This window comes from Protopterus annectens, chromosome 2.part0, assembly GCF_019279795.1.
Source record: "Protopterus annectens isolate FY-2018-M chromosome 2.part0, PAN1.0, whole genome shotgun sequence".
NCBI lineage: Eukaryota > Metazoa > Chordata > Ceratodontiformes > Protopteridae > Protopterus > Protopterus annectens.
In genome coordinates, this window is record NC_056728.1 from 1,070,508,699 (window position 1) to 1,070,531,859 (window position 23,161).

A 23,161-nucleotide genomic window follows, 5' to 3' on the forward strand; every position below is an offset into this window, starting at 1 on the left:
ACACACACACACACACACACACACACACGCACACTCACCTATGGCCAGTTTAAAGTGTCCAATCCACCTGCATGTCTTCGGAATGTGGGAGGAAACCTGAATACCTGGAGGGAGGACATGCAGACTCTGCACAGAAAGGCACCACCAAGCCAAGAATCAAACCAGAGAACGTCTTTTTGTGAGGTGGCAACACTAACTGCTGCACCATGGCAGCCACCCAAAACATTAACATGTACATGTGAGCTTAAAGTTGGAAATACACATTCAAAAGAACTGCCATGTATAATAAATGGGAGTAACAGCTTTCTATCATAATGGCATATTTGTCCATATTACCATGGAATGCAAACAGATGTACAGGCATAGACCAAAAAGCAGAGAGTATTGAATTACATTAAGAAGTGTATGTTGCAATATTGCAGAAGATATATTTGAAAATAAATAAGATTGTGAATTTGACAAAGAAAGGATTCTAGGGTGGACATTCAGCAGAATATCAAGGGCAAAGGAAAGGGGAAGTAATAATAATAACACTGAATGCTACTGGGACTAGAACAGTGATGGAAGAGGGAAAAAAAAGACAGCAACAACAGATTTGTGGTAATAAGGAATTATTGGTAGAGGAGCAGGGCTATGCTGGCATACATCTATATTCCAACTACAATTGCCATTATGGAGCTTAAGAGAACTTCAGGAGAAATAATAAGCTTTCAGTAGGAATTATTATTTATGGTTAAGGAAGGTAACCTGATTTGCAACAGTGAGGATGTATAAGAGGACCCAGAAGGGAAGATTAAAAGAGTGTTGATTATTGAATAAATACATGACAGTGTTTCCTACGGAAGATGTGAATTCAGTAGCAACAACCCATACAAAAATGTATATATTATTCCACAAGGTGCAATAACTGGGCTAGACCAGATAGAAATTATATCTCACAGGAATGTGTTTAACTAAAGGTCTGAAATACATTCAATAACTATTTCAGATCACTCGCCAACAAAAAAATATGATAAAGACACAGAGTAGTGAAGTAAAAATGAGACACTGGTGGTTTCATACACATCTGTCAATAAGAAAGGAATTAAAGAAATGGCTGGTGGGAATGATTTGAAAGTTATTACAGATGACATAATTTTTTTAGAAGGGATGGTAACATGGAAATGGAGTTTACAACACAACATAAATAACAGAATGAGATACAAGGAAAAGTAACAAAAATTACCTATAGGGGAAGATATATGTTAACACACACTGCAGAATAGAGAGAATCTCACAGAACAAGAAAGTGAGCAACTGCAACAATATGCATGCGTTTAAGAAAGGTTGCCATTAAGTAACTATCTCTGATAACTCCAAAGCACAAATACTTTTAGTTTAATGACTTGTGTAAGAGAAAGCAGAAAGGACTGCTGACAAACGTAGATAGTCTACAACAAAAAAAACATAAACAGAGATCATACAGAAAAAAATAGAATGCTTTATGAAAATTAGTATAAACAAAATGAATGGGGAAACCAAAGAAAGGCTCAAATGGAAATAAGTGATGAAGACTTAATTATGCCAAAGTTAGAGGCAACAATTAATAGCTTAGTCAGGAAGACCTGATATAAAAATGGTGATGCAAAAATTAATCAACAGGGAAGTCTCCAGATGGTACTCCCGTGGAAGTTTGTAAAATATGAGCAAAGAAGGTGATAATGATCTGGAAGATATTGTTTAACAATTTTTATAAAAGGGTAGGGGTGGGAATATCAATATCTTGGAAGAAAGCTGCAATGGCTATATTACCCAAAGAGAGTAAAGACCCTTCAGATCCATCTTCATACAGACTCCTTTCTATTTTAAACCATGCTTATAAAGTGCTTAAGTCTATACTATCTATTAGAATGACAAATGAGTTGTCAAAATTGATAGAAATAGAACAATGTGGTTTTGTAGAGGGGAGTCAAACATATGACAAAATTAATAAAACAATGCTGATCTGGAGGAATGTACAGCATAAGAAACACTGCTATTGTTAAAGGATACTGATGCAGAAAAGCCATTCGATAAGAGTCAGCTTAGATTTTATGAGAAGGGCAATGGTAGCATTTTGTTCCCTGATAGTATAACAGGGTGAAATTAAATGACATATGAAGGTTCGGAGGCAAGTATTAAGGTGTGAGGGTTCTTCTCTGGCAAGCTATGCTTGAATAGACAACACAGGCATGGGTGTCGCCTTTCCCCTTTGTTGTTTGCTTTACATTTTGATCCACTGGCAAAGAATATAAGGGACTCACTAATTCAAGGATAACGGGTATGGTAATCAAGAAGAGTTTGGTTTATTCACTGATATTTTTACTTCACAAATCCAGAAAAGGACATTTGGTGTTCTGGAACATTTTGAGACAGTTTCAAGACTTTTCAGGATATACCATAAATAAAGACAAAACAAAGACTACACCTACAAACTAAACATCCACAGTTGTATTGGTTCAGTAATACCCATGTTTATAGGGACATGGTAAAATTAAGCATTTAGGTGTATGGATGTAAAATGATTCTTTTATGGCAGCTAAGTATATGTGGGAAAAGACTAAGCAAAAGATTGTACAAAGACTGGGAAGATGGAAGGTCTTAATTATGGATATGGACAGTCGGAAACAAGATATAAGAATGTTTTTGCCCCTTTAGTTTTATACAGTCAACCAGAGGAGAAGTTGTGGATGATAAAGAGTTGAAAATATTTACTTCAGAATGAAAGGGGCAAGACTTAAGTGGTATAAACTGATTCTCCCTGCAGAACAACATGGTTTAGGATTACTTAATTTGAATGTGGTATTTTAGAGACAATGAGTTAAAATGGCTTATATATACAACAGAAGCAGAAGGTTATACATCAAAGTAAAAAAGCATGATGATAATCAGAGGAAGACAGGGAAGTAACTGGACAGCAGGAGTTTGAATGCATGCCCTTAAGGAGAGCAACCACCACACAGAATATCATACTAATGAAGAACCAGAAAGTATTCTATGAGCTAAGCCAACACAGGACTAGAGGAAGAAGATTTTACAAATGGGGGTTGACTGCATGTAGGAGTATAGGAAATATGCAAGAAGGGCCTGGAATTTACTGAGGAAAATTAGCAAAGGAACCAAGGTACTAGGCACAAACAACTAGAGAGGGAAAGATAAAGTGGGATGAGGCTAAGAAAAAGTTTGGACTGAAAGCTTGAATATAGAAAACACACACTCCTCTTCTTCTCCGAAATCCAAATACAACTCTGACCCAAAACCACCGACTGTGATTTGACAAAAAAGGCAACTATGTAAAACAAATTTTCTTGTAGCGCTTCGGTGTTTCCTCCTTCAAGGAATATCAAACAGTGGAAAATACAAAGTATGTGCTCTTATATATTACATTCAATTAACAACACTTACCCACTAATTACACAATGAGTTTCGATCTTAAAGCAAACACTTCCAATTTAACTCATTGTTTAAACCAGTCGGTGTCATGGTTTTATACTTCAAAATACAAATACTTTTTTTGTATAGTAACTTTTGTTTTAATACATTTTCATCATTACCTAAACATTTCACAGTTTCTAAAACAGTACCTTGTAACAAAGTCACATCACTATTATGAAATATCCTAAAATATGAAGCAATAATTTTATCTTCTCTCATATTTCTGACATCTCTAACATGCTCCATGAATCTGACATGAAATTCCCTCTTAGTTTCCCCTATATAATGAAGTGCACATGGCCATTTAAGTGCATATATTACCCCTCTACTTCTACATGTATATGTGTCTCTAGGTTCAAATTTAATCCTGTTTATACTATTAAAAGTACTAACAATATCTGCACAAATACTGCACCTATTGCAGCATACTGTGCCTCAATTTAAACTCATTCTTGGTATATCTACTTTTTGCATATAAAACTGCCCATGCACTACCATGTCCTTCAAATTCCTTCCCCTTTTAAAAGAGAAGAGTGGTTTATTAGTTAAAATATTTGCCAGGACCCTATCTTCAATAGATATTTCCAATAATATTCTATCATAGCTTTCACTTCCTCACTTCTTATATTGTTATACTGAAAGCTTGAATATGCCTTCCTCACCAGCGAATAACAGTACAGCAAATGAAAGGGAATGGGAGTGCTAAGAGAAACACCATCTATGGTAGTTTTAAATTGGTCATAGAACAGATGTTACTGTTAAAAAAGGATAAGACATGTGAAATATTGCATGATATGTCTAAGAATATATCAGAGATGGTTAGGCATGATTGTATATTGCATTTTCAGTCTCTCTTCCCAAAGAACCAACAGGCGGACACCTTTAGGACTCCCACGTATACAACAAAATCCTGAAGATCTGAAGAGTTAAGATTTTTTGCTTCAGTGTGTTTGCATAGGTATTTTATACACCAAGCAGACTTCAGAGAATTTTTCCACAGGTAGTTATGCTGGGAGTAAGAAGGGAAATAGAGAGATAATCGGGTACATGTTTTTTTTTTTTTTTTTTTGAAATGTAACGAGTTCACAGATCTTAAAAATTCTCTACAGAGTACTTTGTCAGAAATGTTGATGGAATGAATGGTTGTCACTATGGAAATAATTATTTTGAGCTGGAACACAAGACAGGAACTAACAGACAGAGTAAGGCCTTACTAGGTTTAATGTTATTGGCTGCCCACAAAAGCAATTAATACAAAATAAAAATCAGAATCTAAACCAACTGCAGTCAAAGTACTGAACATTGTAAAGGAGGTAACAGAACTGGAGGTGAGATCTTTAGGAAAGAAAAGGGGCAAATTACATAGAAAGCAATGGAATTTATGGGAACAGTACATGCGGAATTATGTTCAGGAGGAGGCGTAATAAGGTTTAAGGGAAGGTAGGAATTTAGCAATTTATGTAATGTAGTGAATGATAATTATTAAAAAAAGAAAACATGTATGATGAATGAAAATAATGAAAAATGTTTGTTATTGTTTGTTTTCTTTTCTAAGTGCACCTATCACCATGTGAAATGTAAGAATTGGATAAAGATGTTTAAGAAAAAGAGATTAAACTCACAACAGAGATAACTCAGTAAAATTCAGCGGTATGGTTATTTTCAGCATATAAAGGTTTTATATGACAGCTAGAAGCAATTTCTCCCCATGACAATGGAAAAGACATGCTAATAAATCATTCTGGTGGAAATATAGAGAACCAAGTAAAGGGTTATTTCATTTTGGTAAATGGATTTAACAAGAGAATTCTTCTACAAGAATGACTTTGGCGAGTGGAACATATTTCTGTGTATGTTTTGAAGGAAGCTTGAGGTACTCTGCAGAAACAATTATAACTTAAATTCATCTGCTTCATAAAGGAACACTGAGAATATGATTTAGTTAAAATCCAAAATTATGAAAAAGAAAGGAAATGTGATTATTTCATATTGCTAACATATCACCTACATGACACTACTTGAAAGTTCCATTTAATAATGGCTTGTTCTGCTGAATAAACGCCGAAAAAAAAAAATAAACATCCAATCCTAAGTCAATCTAAAGTTCGTACCTATTGTTAAGATGGGAGAGCAAAGAAGTGTATTTTAATTTTTAATTCTCACCAGTCCCGGTTTCACCACTCTAGACACCTGACCCACATCATGTCCCCCAATTCTCACCTTATCTGATTATCCCATTGGTGGTGTCTAAAAACAAAAAAAACAAGAGCTCCCACGTGAACTGAACCCTGACTGAATCTACAAGTGTTAACCACTCTGCAGGATACTTGCCTACAACATGCACTTTACAAAAAGGATATACAGGCTCAAATCAGTATTATCAATCATATAACTTAACATGGCATGGTAAAGCTTCTGGGCTGCATAATGCACTTTTTTATTTTAGGAACATCAATTTTCCTATTATCTCCCCAAGTCCGATGATGAGAGAGATATTTTCAAGATTATGCAAACTACTTTTTATAGGATGATATGTACTTACTAGGCTACTGATCTGTGAGAATCTCAAGTTTAGCCAAAGATTTCCATGGTAATTATTAGCTCTTATATTTTGCAATACAAATATCCAAAAATAGGCCAAACAAGTGTATGTTGGGTTAATTACATTTTTTACCTTATCCATGAGGGTCTTCTTCTTTCGGCTGTTAGGGGTCGCCACAGCGGATCACCTGTCCGCTCCTGATTGGCAGTGGAGTTTTACAGTGTCAAGTTGCCAGCCTGGTGCCCAACCTTCCACAGAAGGCACACACATGCACACATTCAAACCTAGGGCCAATTTAGAGTGTCCAATCAACCTACAGCATGTCTTTGGGATGTGGGAGGAAACCGGAGCACCCGGAGTAAACCCACATGAGCATAGGGAGGACATGCAGACTCTGCACAGAAGGCACTCCAGCCGAGGATTGAACCGGAGAACCTCTTGCTGTGAGGCAGCAGCGCTAACTGCTGCAACCCCTTGGCCACCCACCCTATCCATGAGGGTCACTGATGCTAAATTGAGGGTGAATCTGCAGTTATCAGCCATTCACCCAAATTACGTTTGAATACAGTAAGGATAGTATACTGATTTGTGTGAAACAGAAGACTGCTTCACAGGAGTGGAATTCTGTGATACATTCCTATTCCTCTCTCAGCATGTTCTATTAAATTTGCAAAAAAAAAGATTTAGGTCCCTTGAATAGATGTCTATGACATCACTGGATTTGTATATGTGCACAGAATAGGGTCGGTTGAGGCTTTCTATCCAAGAACAGGTCACCTCTCAACAACATGTACAATATCAATAAGACACAGACAAGGCTTTGAGATGGTTTGTACACATTTTATGATTTAGGCCCCTGATTTTTTTTAGTAAGAAAATGTGGACATTCCAGTTGTGTACCTGTTTAGACATGTACATACTGAAAGGAGCACAATACTCAACGATTTGGATAATAAATGCTGGGGGTTGGCATAATGGTTAAGGTGTTTACCTTACAAACAGAAGGTAAAGGGTTTGATTCTCACCTTTGGAAAACATGGTTAGACGTAAAAAGACCCTCTGGGTTTGTCAGCCTAGTAATTACCTATGTACCTTAGTACAGTGGAAAAATTACATCCCAAGATTTGGATGCCACTGAAAAAGGACTTCCTTACAATAATGGATATTGTGATGATTGAAGGATTGCTCACTGTCGACATAGGTTCTCAAATCTCTAACTACGGGATCAGTTTTCAGAGGGATATTGTCAATGTGATAGTTACAAGGGAAGTCATGCTTGCTGAAAGATACAATTATGAGTTCCCTGGCTTAAGTTTTAGTCCATAGTTTTGACAACAACTATTTGTTTGGGAAAGGCCTTCTTGTAAGATCCTGCTGTCCCCTGGGGGTTTATAACAGCATAAAGTTGGCAGTCACATGCAAACTTGGTCAGTCACAAACCCTTAACATTACCTTTGACAGCTAAGAAGTGAATGCCAAGGAGGAGTGTCCCAAGGACTAAACCCTTGGGTACACTGCCAATAAGAAGTATTTTGAAGACGGTAGAGCTAATCAGCGCAGACTGAAGCTCAGACATGTGCTTTATGGAGGAGATGGAGAACAACACTGAGTTTTCCAAGAAATGAACTTAAACACTGTTGACGGTGCAAGCTCAAACACTGAGAGGATGTGTAAGCTTCTCTATCATAAATTTCAAGTCCTGGAGGGTAGAGCTATCCTCCCTTACTTGAGGGTAACACTGAATAGCTTCTATAAGGGGTCTGATACATCGTGTTTCAAGATATCAAGAAGGCAGCCTTATATGCTATATCTCTCCAGGACCAGAAGCTTCAGTCTTCTGTAAGACTGACTGGGTTTCTAAGACCTCATGCTTTCAATCCACTGGTTCTGTAATAACCTTTTTTTGTTTTTTTTTTACTCTTCCTAAGGTTTTCTAACTAATCTTAGCGGATACCTCCTCACAAAAACAAATGATGAAGTAGATATCTGGACCAAGCCAAAAATTTCTTGTGCTCAATACAACAACAGTGACTTCACTGATCAACGATCAGCACTCCTTACTGATGGGCCTGTGGTGAACATTTCTTCTTCACCAATCAGAATTTGGTATTTTTTTCCCAACAAAATCCTGTACTTGAGGATACATGCACCTACACTGACGCACTGGTTAAATAACACACAGTTCCAACAACCTTGACAGTTTGCCTCATGCCACCAGTGAATAGTCCTGCGAGTCAAGAAACAAAAGCGATCGAACATCACCTTATTAAACAAACACTTTCTGACAAGAATCTTCAGCAGCATCAAATGAAGATCACTCATCTACATGGAGATCACAGGAGGATATTCCTGTCACATCAGTAAGAGTGCTGTCATCGATCAACTGATATGGCAAGAAAGTATTATGTCTAAAATTGACAACCATCCCTGATGGGTCCTTGTTTGGACCAAAACCTGAGAAGAAATATCAGAAAGGAATGAGCTCGACAAATAAGTCCTGAGTACTAACTTTCCCAATTATGGCAACTCTTTCTCCAAGACACAGTTGAGATAATAATGCTTGATGAAGTTGTGCAGATGACAAAGTAGTTACGGACAAAATGGTTATGGAACAAATGTCAACAACTCTTTCCTGAAGTAAGTAATATAGGAACTCCTCCTCCTCTAGGGGAGTGGGAGTCGCATGATACAGGGAAAAACAATGCAGCTGGCAGTTGCCCTGGAAAGTGCCTACTTGGCAAATGCAAGCCCTTCTCTCAATGAAGCAAAAAAGACAGCTGGCTAGTCGTCCTGAAGTCTCCTGGTTTTTGCTGCCACAAATAAAATGAAGTTGAACTGGCCCATGGAAACTTCCAAAATCACCCTGAGAAGGAAACATACATTCATCATGAGGGACACCATGTTCTTGTAATGGACCAGATATGGTTCCCCACACATAAAGGCATGAAGATGAGACATGTGCTTCATAGAGGTGATGGAGAACAAGTACTGGGTTTTCCAAGAAATTAACTTCAACACTGTTAAGCTCACAGGCTCAAACAGTGAGTGGATGTGTAAGCTTCTCTACCATAAATTTCAGGTCCTGGAGGGTAGTCTTGAAGAGAGACCAGAGATGCACTGCTCAATACAAGGATTGCATTACCAGCTAAATCAGAGATCCAATTCTGCCCTCCACAAGATCATGACATACAAACAACTGACCTATGCACCCTAACATACAACTGACTCATGCACCCTGTGAAAACTAGTAGAGAAGGATGAAGGCTGACAGCCTAGTTAAATAGAATTTGATACATAATTCTGGCATTTGTAAATATAAATGTAAAATACAGGTTTGTATCTTAAATGTAAAGAAATGCTGTTTCAACAATGTGGCAACATTGCCATCTGCTGTAAGGAAAACTAAGCCAAGCATTTCAAATGCTCTTTGAAATAAAAATTATGTTTTGTATGTCCTTTGAAGTTAGAATTTGGAGTTGATGAGTCTGGAGTAAGCATCTTGCCTATTGTTTTAAGGCTAAAGTTAATAACCAGAATGTACATGTGGAATGTCCTTTATTGCTCTAAATGTAAAATAATGTAAATGTAGTTTCTGTGGCTTGGGAACCAGGAAAGTGTAAACACATCAGAACTGCAGTTTCAATTTAAACAGTGAGAGCAAGAGATTATTAAGCATTTTTGTCTTGATATCCAACCTCAGCACTGGCTGTTGTCTTAAGTAAGTTATCTTAGAATTATGTTTTCTTATAGAAATAGCAGACCAAACCACGGATACCTTGCTCAAGCAACCCAACGGAGTTAAAGTTGAATAAGAATAACAGTTAACAACTGTTAAAGAAACCAAAAAGTCACCTTAACGTTAAGGTGACTTTTTGGTTTCTTTAACAGTTAACTGTTATTCTTATTCAACTTTAACTCCGTTGGGTTGCTTGAGCAAGGTATCCGTGGTTTGGTCTGTTTTTTTACAAGTCTGTGTGTCGTTGCTGTAATTCATTCTTATAGAAATAGCTAGGACTATAAATATTAGACTATGTTTTTTCTGTTATGTCAGAACTGTACTACGGAATTATTTTAAGTTTCTGTGTGATCTCTGAACTCTTGAATAGTACTGTGGTGTAGTAGTATTATCTTGTGGTTTTAATTATTTATTATTAAATATTTTAAAAACTTTTAACTGTGGCTGGTTTGTGTAGGGATAAGATAAGCTCTAGAATACATTGCATATTTATACAGTTTATTGTACAAAGCCACTCTAATAAGCCTTAGACTGTTTAGTCAGACTTACCAATTGGATAATAATATTGTACAGTAATAATTGGACACCCATTTAAGGGCCTTTGGGTAGCTGATAATTATTTCTGGTGGTGGCAGTAATTACTACCATATAGTCTGGGTAAAGGGGCACAGCTGGAGAATCTGTGTCAGCCTTTCCCAGGAATGCCTGTGAAGTTGTATAAATACTTATCTTAAGTGTGTGTGTGTGTGTGTGTGTGTGTGTGTGTGTGTGTGTGTCAGCTACTTGTGCAGGGATACGAAGCACTGGTTGGACAGAGCGTGTATTGGAGGTTAGCTTGCCAGCGAGGCTGAGATCTGGACCCTATAGCCGTGCCAGTGGGGAGTCTTATTGGGGACCTGGGAGCAAGGGAGCAACCAGCCCCAGACTGACTGCGATCTCTGTGTGCACTTAAGGGAAATTGTACTTTACTGTGTGTATTTTGTTATCCTTTCCTCTTATATGAGACGACCTCTCTGGTGCTAGTGGTGAGGACTGAGGCTCTTTGATTGCTGGGCAAGACACGGGCGCCACACACCCTAACAAACAACTGAACCATGCACCCTAACCAAGGAATAACTAAGGCCTAAGTTCTACGGGTGCTTCTTGGCTCTGCGGCATAACAGGATAAAATCTCTGAACATAACCCAGGCAACCCATGATCAAGTACCAGCGCAGTGGGTGAAACAGAAATGAGTGGTCAATGCTGGTTTATCCTGGGAGGATAGCAGGGTTGTTCCAGCTGGCAAACCTTCACCATGCAAACAGAGGCCTATGTGACAATGAAAAACAATAGATAAGAGCTTTGTATTACTAAGCTGGTGATAGCAGTCTCATCAGCATATATGTGAAGGCATTTTTATACATGGGGAAAGTGCAGAATGTTCTAGTGGCAAGGCAGGTGTTCACATAGGGTGAGATAAAAATCACAAAAGCGCTGTAATGCTACAGGTATATATACACACCCTGCTAGTCAGCTGATTCCAACATCCTTTTTCTACCCAACACACACCTTTTCCAGTTATATATTTATATTACTAAATCATAATATTAGGGTCCCTGATTCTCCTTAGGGCAAACTACAGTTATACAGACATTAGTTCTGCACGAATACCAGTACACATACCTGTTTTTCGTTGTAGAGCTGCCCTTGTCATGGCTTATACACTCATCAGCAATCTCCTCACTGGTGTGTGAAATGTCATCTTCCTTATTCATAGTCTCAGTGTCTAGGAAAAAGTATCAGGAGGGAATAAAAGGATTATAACACACAAATCGTCCAATGCAGCATGACATACAGAATTTTATCTGGGAACAATCAGTGTTACTGCAACAACAAAATAACCTAACCATAAAACAATGCTGTAATCTGACAAAACACTTCAGCAACCTATTCAGTCACAAAGGTTCATGTTTTCCAAGTTTCAAAGAAGCATGATAAACTGCCACAGCATATTTCCTGACAGGTTTATGTACCTAGACAGGTTAGGTTCTCCTTTATAAACATTATTTCTGCAACTTACACAATGGGGATGCTTGTGGTATTACCGTCAGACTATCAGCAACCCTCCTTTCAGAACAGGTCTGTAATGTAGTTATCTAGCATAACATCCAACTTCTGCAAGATTCCCAGACAGCACAATGTACATCTCTAAGATGGTCAATGGATTACTCGTTGACAGTTTACATATATATATATATATATATATATATATATATATATATATATATATATGGACCCCCTTCAAAACATCGAATGGTCATAACATCGAGACCATGACATCTAAAACCCATAACGTCTAAAATTCATAACAACGAATTTCATAACATAGGTCCCCTGCACCCCTCACACCCCCCTGCAGAAACATAGTACAAAGTGTGTTTACTACTTTGGTGGTGTTTAGGTGGAGGGGATGTTATTTACATGTGATCTGTAGGTTTTGAAGTTATGATGCAAAGTTTGAATGCTATGAAATTTGATGATGTGAGTTTTAGACGATATGAGTTTTAGATGTTATGGTCTCAATGTTTTGAGCTTCGATCTATAGACACACACACACACACATATATATATATATATATATATATATATATACATACATATATATATATACATACATATATATATATATATATATATATACATACATATATATATATATATATATATATATATATATATATATGTATATATATATATATATATATATATATAAACACAAACACACATACATACACACACATACTTTTTTAAACCTGTTTATTGGTCTTGACATGTCATAATATAGAAAGCACATACATACAATCATCATGCAAAGCCTATACATACAATCATTTTTTTTTAATTACAGTCTACTTCTCAGTTCTTTCTTCTTGCTTACAGCTGTTAAACGCACAGCGTTACATCGTACACATATTCTTTTACCACAGCATTTCCCTTTAGAAGAGAACACAGTCTCTTACAGTCAAATTGATGAATTTATTTTGTGGTATATTACATTACCCTTTCTACTACTGCACAAACCGATGATATATCTTACCACAAATCATCACTAATCTTGGTTTATTCTACTGTGCACATACTTGTGCCAACTACATTTTTACCAGTTATCTGAAATACTTTGTTTCTGGTTTTCTTGTATTGCAGCAAAAAAAAGTCCACCATTCAATAAAACGCAGTTTAATAAAACCAAAATGAAACACTGCATTTAATTCTGTTTTTCTTAAATTGCGTTTTATTGAACGGTGGACTTCTATTTTTTTTTTTTTTTTTTGCTGCTCTACAATTTGTTTTGGGTGCCTGAAGTTCTTCAGCTACTTGGGATACCTGTTTGGACTTTTGGTTTTCCTGTATCAGGACACTCATCATATAGTGATAATCATAACGGGAACTTCTATCCAACATCTTCAAAGCTCTGTGTGGGAGTACAGGCAGTCTTGCTCGACATAATGCCCTCAGACAATGTAATGATGTAAGTATGTCCATACCTCCACTGTCACTTGTCTCAATCAAATAACATAACATCTTCAAAAGTCTTTTACATCAGGTTATTCCTAGTTGTGTGCAATTCACTTACTTCCACTTGTAAAATTATTTTAAACATATTTATTTTAAACGTTATTTTAAACATAACTGTTTACGTTTCAGCGCAGGTTCTAAGGATACCACAGAATTAATACCAGGCATGCAATCAGCCTGTAATTTAATAATACAACTATAGTCTTTCATTGCCAAATCATTATTTCTGTCACCACCTCTCATATTAGTAAAATATATATCAATTACTTTAAAACTAAAGGTATGTGAGGTTCCAAATTCAATGCTGTGTTTAGCAACAGCATTGGTTAAAACGGACCTTTTAATATCCAATCTATTATAATTAAAGTTTTGGATGCAACTCTGCCGTTTTGGTTTCTTTAATAATCAAAAATCTATCAGAAAATAAATTGGTTCAAAAACCTTGGTATGTAAGCACTACCTGATTAAAGTGCTGAAGAGAGGTGCACCAGAAGAGATTTGTGAAGTAATAGGAGAAAGAAATTAGCCAGGAGAAATACAGGGGCAGAGCTAGTTGGTATTGAGATATTTTTTTAGGCTTTTTTTTAAATGAAGAAATTTTGAGATTGTTTTGGATATGCTGAGGAAGAACATTCCTCTCCTTGATTATTTTATTGGAATAGAGGGAGTCTTGTGAGACTGGGTAACTTTTAGCATTAGTCTGTCAGAAGACATTATTAATGTAACAATTAGAGACTGGGGATATGTACAACAATAGACATACATTTGTGATTGCCAGATGAGACGGAGATTTTTAACCCTTTTAACAATGTTTAAGAAAATGTACTTATGACTAACTTATTTATTGCCTTTGTTAACAGGGACTGTCCAAATGGGCCATGCCCCTTTCAATGGAAGCACAGGGAGAAAAACTCCATAACAAACAGAGACAACAAATAATGAGTCTGATAATGATCAGAAATTTCATGAAAAGATTTGATACAAGATATTGGAGGTGAAAAATGGAGCAAGAGTGATAGGAAGTAAATGGGTTAGTTGATTCTGGAGTCTTTCAATGTAGTTAAATTTGTTACAGACAAACATTATAAAACAACACACCAGTATGCATAAAAAACGTCTGACAAAGACACTATGAAGTTAAAGAGAAGAATCATATAATACAAGAATACTTGGACAGAGATACAAGCTCTCACCAGACTGGTCAGAAAACTTAAAATACTATCACACAGACTCAGACAAATCTAAAGTGGAAACAATTATACCGGATTTAATTATGCCAAAAATATTATTATTTTTAAATATTCCTGATGTCGAAAACCACTTAGATGTAAATAACTGTTTTTGATTGCTATATCATGTAAAATGTTAATAAATGTTATTTAAATAATAAAAAATAGAGGGCTTGCAAAAACTACTATTGCTAACACTTTAAAATCATAAAAATATTTAACAAGTAAATACTCAAATCTTTTTCCAAGCAAAATCTTAGTGAATCATTTACACAATTGGGTAACACCCCCTCAAAGTTTTAAATGTTCTACCAATAAAAGAAAATAGTTACTCATCCAAGGTTTAGGCCAATTTTTACCTTCACATCTTTTGAGTAAGTCGATCTTTCAATGATCTCCATTTGAGACAACCTGTGCTGTTACCCTTCATGGTCAAACAATCATAGTCAACACAGAAACACACAAACTCTCCTTACAAACATAATTTTAGTCGCACAATTAAACATAGGGGAAACATCCCTCGAAATACAGGAATAATCATCAGTGAATGAAAAAAACAGCCCGTATACAGGCCAGTTTCAGTCTTCACATCTGTTTACTGAGTAAGCTTTTCTAGGACTTGCATCTGGGAAACATTCCCATGCTACTAATCCATTCTATCAACTATAATTTCTTCAGTCTGCCCAACCACCTTGCCCTTGGAACTGTGTGCAGAAATATCCCTTCTCACTCAGAACAGATAGCCCTTCATATTCATCTTTTATTTCACTACTAACTTCAATACCTCTCAATCTAACAGTCTCTTTGTTCATCTGCTCCACATATAGTGGAGTTAATCTCATAGGTAATTCTTTAATTTTCACAAATGCTTTGTACGGGCTATCAAAAATTAATACGTTACCGTTCCTCAACACCTACAAAGTAACATGAAAGTTCAGTTTATGTTTTAATTTTCTTTGCACACCCATGTTACTGCTACTAACTGTAGGTGGTATTTTAATATAATTTCACAGAAGCTGTGTTTTATAAACACAGATCTCCTTGCCACTTATACCTGTCTAACCAATTACTTCATTTTCCAAAACACCTGCATCTTCTTATAGCATGTCAATAGGTTTGCCAGTATCAGTCTAGGTTTCTCATATTTGACTTTCAAGACTGGAAATGGCAAATATTTTACAAGTGCTATTCCCACCATATCTTAATCACACCCATTCCACTTGGCCATTTGATTTTCACATATGCCAAATCCATCCCTTCCTCACCTTCTGAAATACCATGTAATCTCAAATTTTCCTTTCCTGGTTTATCCTCAATTCCAGTTAAAAGCTAGTCAATCTGTTTTAGCATTTCAGCTGCCTTATTTAAAATCTTACACATTTGCTTTTTAAGAGGCTCACTGGCAGACCACTGGTCATGTAGGAAATAACTTTATTACAATCACTCACATACAAACTAGCAATGCCAGTCAAATTCCATAATTCAATCCACATGGCTTGCAACTATTTATAACCTTCACCATATTCAACATTAGAAACCTTGTGGACTCTATTCCATCACCTGAATGATTTCCCCTCCAAAATACTTGGCTTCTATCACAAAGTCTAAAAAGACAGCACATTCACTCTTTTATTTCTCAAAAATTTAATCAAAATAATGACTTTTATTAGACTGTTGGTGGTGCTGCGGTAGCGTTGCCGCCTCACAGCAAGACGTTTTCCTGTTCAATTCTCAGCTAGAGCATTTTCTGTGTGGAGACATGCATGCGTGAATGGGTGTACCTTCGTTGAAGGTTGTGCGTCAGGGCTGGCAACTGGGCACGTAAAAATCTACTGCCAATCATTAGCGGACCGGAGTTCTGCTGTGGAGATCCCTAACCAGGAAAAGACGAAAGACACAACATTAGACTATTTAGCTGTTTTATTTTTAGCCAGATGAAGCAACCCATGGAGGCAAGCGACTTCCAACAAGCTCTGTGCTCGTACCTCTACCTTTTGGATGTCTTAATATCACAGATTAGAGCACCCAAGTCTAATAAAATACACTGCAATTCCAATGCACAGACAGAGTACTCCACATGTAGCCTTTCTGTTACCTAGAAGAGACAAAAAAGTTTGTCTCACAGAGTAAATAGGTTTGGAAAATTGAAAGTGTTGTGCAAATTAATATACCTGGTTTAGATCAATGCAGATGGGAAATGCAGTCCCTGGAAACAAATAAGAAAACCGTGGCTCTCAACCTATTTGCTCAAAAAATGGGGGTGGAGTGGGGGCGGGCAAAGACGCAAGAATCTGTGACAAGTTTTAAGTAAAATATTAATTCATTTAAATAGCTAACAGAACAAGTATTAAATCAAAATACATTTTCTCAACACTAAGAGGTATGTAGCCCTAATGTGTGGCAAATTAGAGATATTTTAAATAACACCCTAATTCACTCAAATAGCTAATATGACAAAAAGATTTTACATCAAAATGCATTTTCTGAACACTTAGGCACATGCACCTCTAATGGCTAGCTAGCATTACTGGCTGACTGTAATCATCAGTGATTTTAGCAGAAAAATTAAAAAAAAAAACTTATGAGTGACAGGGACAAAAATATAAGGCAGACTCAGGTATGTTCTATAAAATTAGGGACAATTGAGAGCTAAATACAATATGACTATGTACTTGTATAATGACACTGGGCACAAGGACACATGAGGTTGCTGAAACCATGCACAAAACACCCACCTCACATTGCATGCAGTATATACATAGACTAACATTAGCTGAGGCACTTAAAAGCAAACTTATTAAGCAACAAATATCACTTAAGACTGTCTGCTCAGCAAGCCCAAAGGCACTCAGAAAAACAACACACACACACACACATACACTTGATGGAGCCCCAAAGACTACCCCCCTAAGGCAAGCAAACATCCTTCCCAAGACTCTCATCACAGGGGACTCCACTGTAAAACACATGGACACCCATATCACCAGGCAGAACAAGAAGGTAACAGTTGCTTATCTGGATCCAGGATCCATCAAATCATACACGCTCTCATTACACCACAGGTACCAGTATGATTTCATCATAGTCCATGTAGTTGTATATGATCAGAGAGATACCTCCCCGAACTATATGAAGACAGGCATTGTGAAGTTCACAGACTGTGTGTCTCAGGCTGGTATGAGCCTAGCATTGAGCCAAGTATGAGCAAATCATGTCTGATTTTAACAATGTCTGTCTTTCTGGTGTCATTCTAAGGGGATTCAATATTTGTCACCTTGGGAGGACATGGTTACCAGACCACATTTCTTTGCCAAGGATGCTCTGCTCCTGTCTCATCTAGTCTTTTGAATACTGGCTAAAATGTTATTCACCAGCACAGAGATTTTATTTAGACCAACAGCTGCACAAACAAGGGCTAAAGGAGGAGTTGTCTCAATCTCCACAAATTGCACGAAAGAGAGACATGTAAACCAAAAACGCAAAGAAAACGAAAATCACCAAGTAGTTCTTCCACTAGACAACTTTTAATTCATAAAGCGCTTTTCATCCTACAGAATTTTAAAACTTCCTCAGATACTTCCATATTCTTTGAATAAGTGCTTAAATACTTTAATCACATGGTTTAACCAATTAAAATTTAAAGGACCATTCTAGTCTTTATTTTATACAACCTTTAAAAACAAGTCACAAATATATAACAAGACTTAAAAACCTGTAAAAAGTCGATCAAGATACAGGAGCTGTGTTCGAACCCTATCAAGAAAATAAACAGTACTATAAAATAATTGCTTTCCATACTATGACAAATTACCACAAGTAAAAATTAGTATTGGAAAATGCATTAAAAATGAAGGTAGTACCTCCTGCAATTATAAAATAACTGGCTATGGACCCCCTCTCTTGTTCTTCTCAACCTTTTCCAAGACAGGAAACTTGAATGAATGTCCGGGGTTATCCTTAATATGCTTAAATAAAGCATTAATATTTTTTTAATACATCATTCAAATGTTCAAACATTCTTTCAAGAAGCTTATGCTCAATCTTACCAATGTAAAAACGTTGACATGTTTGATACAGAGGACAGGAAGGAATGGAAACAGATGATCCACTGTGGCGACACCTAACAGGAGCAGCCAAAAGAAAAAGAAGACGATGACACACTGAACTACAGTGAAAGTTGTATTACCACAGAAATTACACAGAGTTTTAACAGCTGTAATACTCCTCAAGCCCCTTTTTCAAATTTTACATGGGGATGGGGTTACTTCAGCTTTACTCAATGTGACCAAATTACCTAGAAACCACGTTTACACCACCAGGTGGCTGGCCCAACAGAGAAAATATGTTATTACTAAGCCAGATGACTAGACCTTGGTTAATACTTTTTTAGTTACGTGCATTTTAATGGGGAATGCAAGAATTACCTTCAGTTTCTCCCAAGTACAAGCTGTTAAAAATATATTAACAGTATGTTCAAGTGAATGACAATGTATGTGTATGGATATGTACAGAAATATATTAAAGCTCAAATAAAATTATTCACACTGCATTAGAAAAATTGTGACAATGAACTGATCTGCAAGTTTAGGTTAATATCCCTTATTGTTAATTAGTAAAAGGTACATGGGACGTTAAGTCAGATAAGATGACACCAGCTGGGATTCAACAGTAATAGACATGTTAGAGTTAAATATTTCTGACTTGTTAAAATTGTTAAGACTGGTTAAAAATATGTGAAATGTGATTTTTTTCTTTATTAAATGCAATATGGATGTGATCTAAATGGTGAGACCTGCCACTGGTACCTCAACGGGGGAAATGCTGCTGCTTCTGGAACACCTGGCTAGGATTACACAACAATGAAGCAGATACAACTCATTGTTGCAGTGACATCCTAAAAGTAAATATTTTCCTTTTTGTTACAAAACCAGTCATTATTTGCTCCATGAAACTGTGCATCATCCAAATTGGAGAAACAGAATACAAAGGATGTAGGGTGGTGGTGGTCTGCCCTGCAAAATTGCTCTTTGTTCTCCCCATCCAGCATTGCAACTGCTACAGTACCGATGCTGAATACCTCTATCACAGTTTAGTACGCTGTCATCAAGGCCCATGAAAATATGCCATAATTGAATGTGCTTCTAATTCTTTCATTAGTACAATGTTTCAACACTAATTCTAATATTAAAATACAATTAAGTAAATAAACATTTTAATATATGTAACTCCAATTATGATGCGTAACTTGCTTCTTTAGTCCACTCTACTAGCAGCTATGCATCCCAAATATCTGACAAGTTCTGGCACCCTTGATATGTTAAGTAGGGGATTGGGAGGTGAAGCATTTACAAGCAGGGGCCTATGAGATGAACCATTTACAGGCTACCTGTGTCCATTAGAGACACAGGTGCCAAGCCAGGGATGAATTTCCTGTTCCCCATCTAATTATCCAAATTACACTTGAATTGGGTTAGGGAGGAACTCTGCTTCACATGCATGGGGAGCCTGTTCCAGAGAAGGGGTAGTCTCTGGGAGACATAGCTGTCCCTCCATCAGGTCCTATTCATACCACAGGCAAGGTTAAGTCATTAGAAAGCATAATTCTGCTGCTATTTGTTTTGTGGAGATACAGGAGGTCCAGCAGGGTGGGGTTTGACAACGCCTTGTATGCCAGACATAGATCTTCCCTCAGCCAGTAGGAGACAGAATACAGGGACAGGACACTGAGGCAGTCTGCATAGAACATGTTACTTATGTCCTGTATTCTTTTAATGAGGAACCTCTGTGGATTTTCCAAATAATGGATGTGCTTGGTTAGGTACATACTAAAGGGGGTATTGTACTCAATGATAGGTCTGATGAATTCTGAATACACTGGAACAATGACCTCCTTGGACCTAGATGCCATACCTTTGTTTATAAGTTGCAAAACAATGAATGAATTTCTCACTACTGTAGATATGTGATGGTCAAAGGCTCGATTACTGTCTATATGTGCATCCCCAAGTCTCTGATTACTGGGTCAACTCTTAGGGATGTGCTGTCAATATGATAGTTGCCAGGGGTGGATTTTTTACTGAAGGATACTACTATGCATTTATTGGCATGTAACTGGCAGTCATCTGCAACTTTAATCAGCCAGAGGCCACTGACACTGGTCTTGACTTCAGAGAAGTAAATGCCAAAAAGGAGTAGTCCCAGACCAATCGCTGACGGACTCCACTTGTTACTGGCCTCTTTGTAAAGGTGGACTCCCTAATTTTAACTTCCTGGGTCATGCCTGTAGGCCAACTGGCTATCTACTGGGTGACATAAGGGTTTGAGTTTGTCAACAATGCCTGAGTGGGGTACTGTGCCAAATGTCATGGCCAGGTCAAGGTAGGCAGTATGAACCATTTAACCCTGATTAATTGCTTTGGTGACCTTCTCAAAGAAATCCATCAGGTTCAGTAGGCATGACCTGCCCTTGAAAAAAACAAAACTGGTTGGGGTCCAGTGAGTGAAGGTTTCCTTACATTATTAGTAACTTCCATGATGATTCTTTTCATGGCTTTGCACATGAGAATAGTCAGACTTATGGGTCTGTAGTTTCCAGGGTCTGTAGATGGCCCACCTTTGCGCAGAGGGATGACTGTTACTGTTCTCCATTCAAGAGGCATGAAGCCTGTTTGGAGGCAATAATCAAATAGTCACCCCATCCAGAACAAACTTCAAACCTTTGTGTCTACAGGCTGCTGGGGTAGACTCTAGTTTCCACGTACTCTGCAAAGGATGAAGCAGGTTTTAAAATTGGATGGATGGACTGTGAACATCAACCAAAGTAAATGAGTATGGAAACCTACTCACAGAAACACACCTGTAAAATGTCATACAGACCTTGCAGTCAGACGGATATTATAAAATTCTATACTCCTAATAATGTTTAAATAACATTTTGTGATGCTTTGGTATTTTTGTCTTTGTACACAGGGTGAATCCTATAACTGTTTTTTTTTTTTACTAATGCAGCTCTCTTGGTTTCTCTAATCTGTACTCCAGAAAGAGACTGGCAAAGTGGTTCAAACTGCCAAAATGATGGACACTCCTAAAATATAACTTAAGCCAAAGTGTTGTGGCTTGTAATCCATTCACTAAATTAAACTGCTTTTTTAAACCCCTTTTTTCAGACAAAATATTACTGCTTGAACATTCAAATAGTACTGGATTCAAAGAGTTATCCAACAACTACAAAAGGTAAGAGGACTACCTGAATTTCCAGATTACTGATACTGAGTTTCCCCGTCCAAGACACATCAGAAAAAGTACAGTTTTGTACCTACCATAAATGTAGATGTTCGAGGATCCCCATTGCTGCAGTCCTTACTATTGGGTGTAGTCTGCTGTCCAGTCGGCCCGAATACCAGAGTATATGGCTGACGTCGGTCAGGGCGCATTAGACTGACGCCAGAACGACAGGGAACTAAGGCGCAGGCCCTACGTCATATCCTCAGTCTTTTCTTGCCCCAGATGTCAGAAGACCCTAAAAAGACAAGGCCCAAAATACCTGCACCAAAAATATGTACAATATATACAAGAATATATACAAAAATATCAGCATGTAACCTCACCTACACAACCACCCCTAAACACAGAGGGAAGGAGGAGGGTTGACTGCAGCAATGGGGATCCTCGAACATCTACATTTATGGTAGGTACAAAACTGTACTATGTTCTCGCTCCCCATTGCTGCAGTCCTTACTATTGGGTAGAATCCCAAAGCAGAGGTAAGGGAGGCTGGCAAATCATAAAGAAGCAGGAGCTGACAACATGCCTTGCAAAACAGCTGTGGCAAAACCAGCCCTAGACTTAGAGTAGATAGGAAGGTGATAATGCTTAGAGAAAGTATGCACTGAACTCCAAGTAGCTGCTTCCAAAATATCCTTAGTTGCCACCCCCCTTAGAAATGCTGTTGAAGTGGCAGTAGCCCTAGTGGAATGAGGCCTAATCCCAGCTGGAATCTCCTTGCCATGATGGGAATAACAAAATGCAATGCAAAAGCCAATCCACCTGGAAATAGTTTGTTTTGACACAGGCTTGCCCTGCGAACTCAAAGCAAAAGAAACAAACAACTGCTGAGACTGCCTAAAATCCTTAGTCCTGCTTAAATAATAACGCAATTGCCTGTGTACATCTAAAGTGTGCAAAATCTTTTCCCCTTTATTTTGGGGGTCTGCATAAAAAGTAGGCAAATGAATAGTTTGGTTTAAAGCCACACTAGAAACCACCTTAGGCATAAAGGAAGGATTAGTACGTAATGATACCCTATCCTTATGGAAAATCAAAAAGGGCTCTACTGCCATAAGTGATAGACTCTTTTGTTTGTCCGGGGTTAAAAAGGCCATCTGGGCTGCTGTATTCAGTCTCACACCCAGAAAGCACATGTCTTGAGAGGGTACTAGACTGGACTTTATTTCGTTCACAGAATACCCTAGGCATCTTAGCACTGCTATAACATATTCCAGATGCTGTAGAAGGTCTTCCTTTTCTTGAGCCAGAATCAGGCAGTCGTCCAAGTAAGGATAGATTTGAATTCCTTGTAGCCTGAAGTAAGCTATCACTGGAGCCAGAACCTTTGTGAATACTCTGGGCGCAGTAGATAAGCCAAA

General features: G+C 37.5%; 1 protein-coding gene across 6 annotated transcripts in view; it reads right to left on the bottom strand.

The window, feature by feature from the left end:
• The window catches only part of PSIP1 (PC4 and SFRS1 interacting protein 1), an 801,135-nt gene that overhangs the window by 22,266 nt on the left and 755,708 nt on the right, over positions 1–23,161 (bottom strand). For all 6 annotated transcript variants that reach the window (XM_044061285.1, XM_044061284.1, XM_044061281.1 and 3 more), the window contains one exon: positions 11,395–11,497. In XM_044061285.1, coding sequence (XP_043917220.1) covers positions 11,395–11,497 — 103 coding nt within the window. The remainder of the gene's footprint in view (positions 1–11,394; positions 11,498–23,161) is intronic.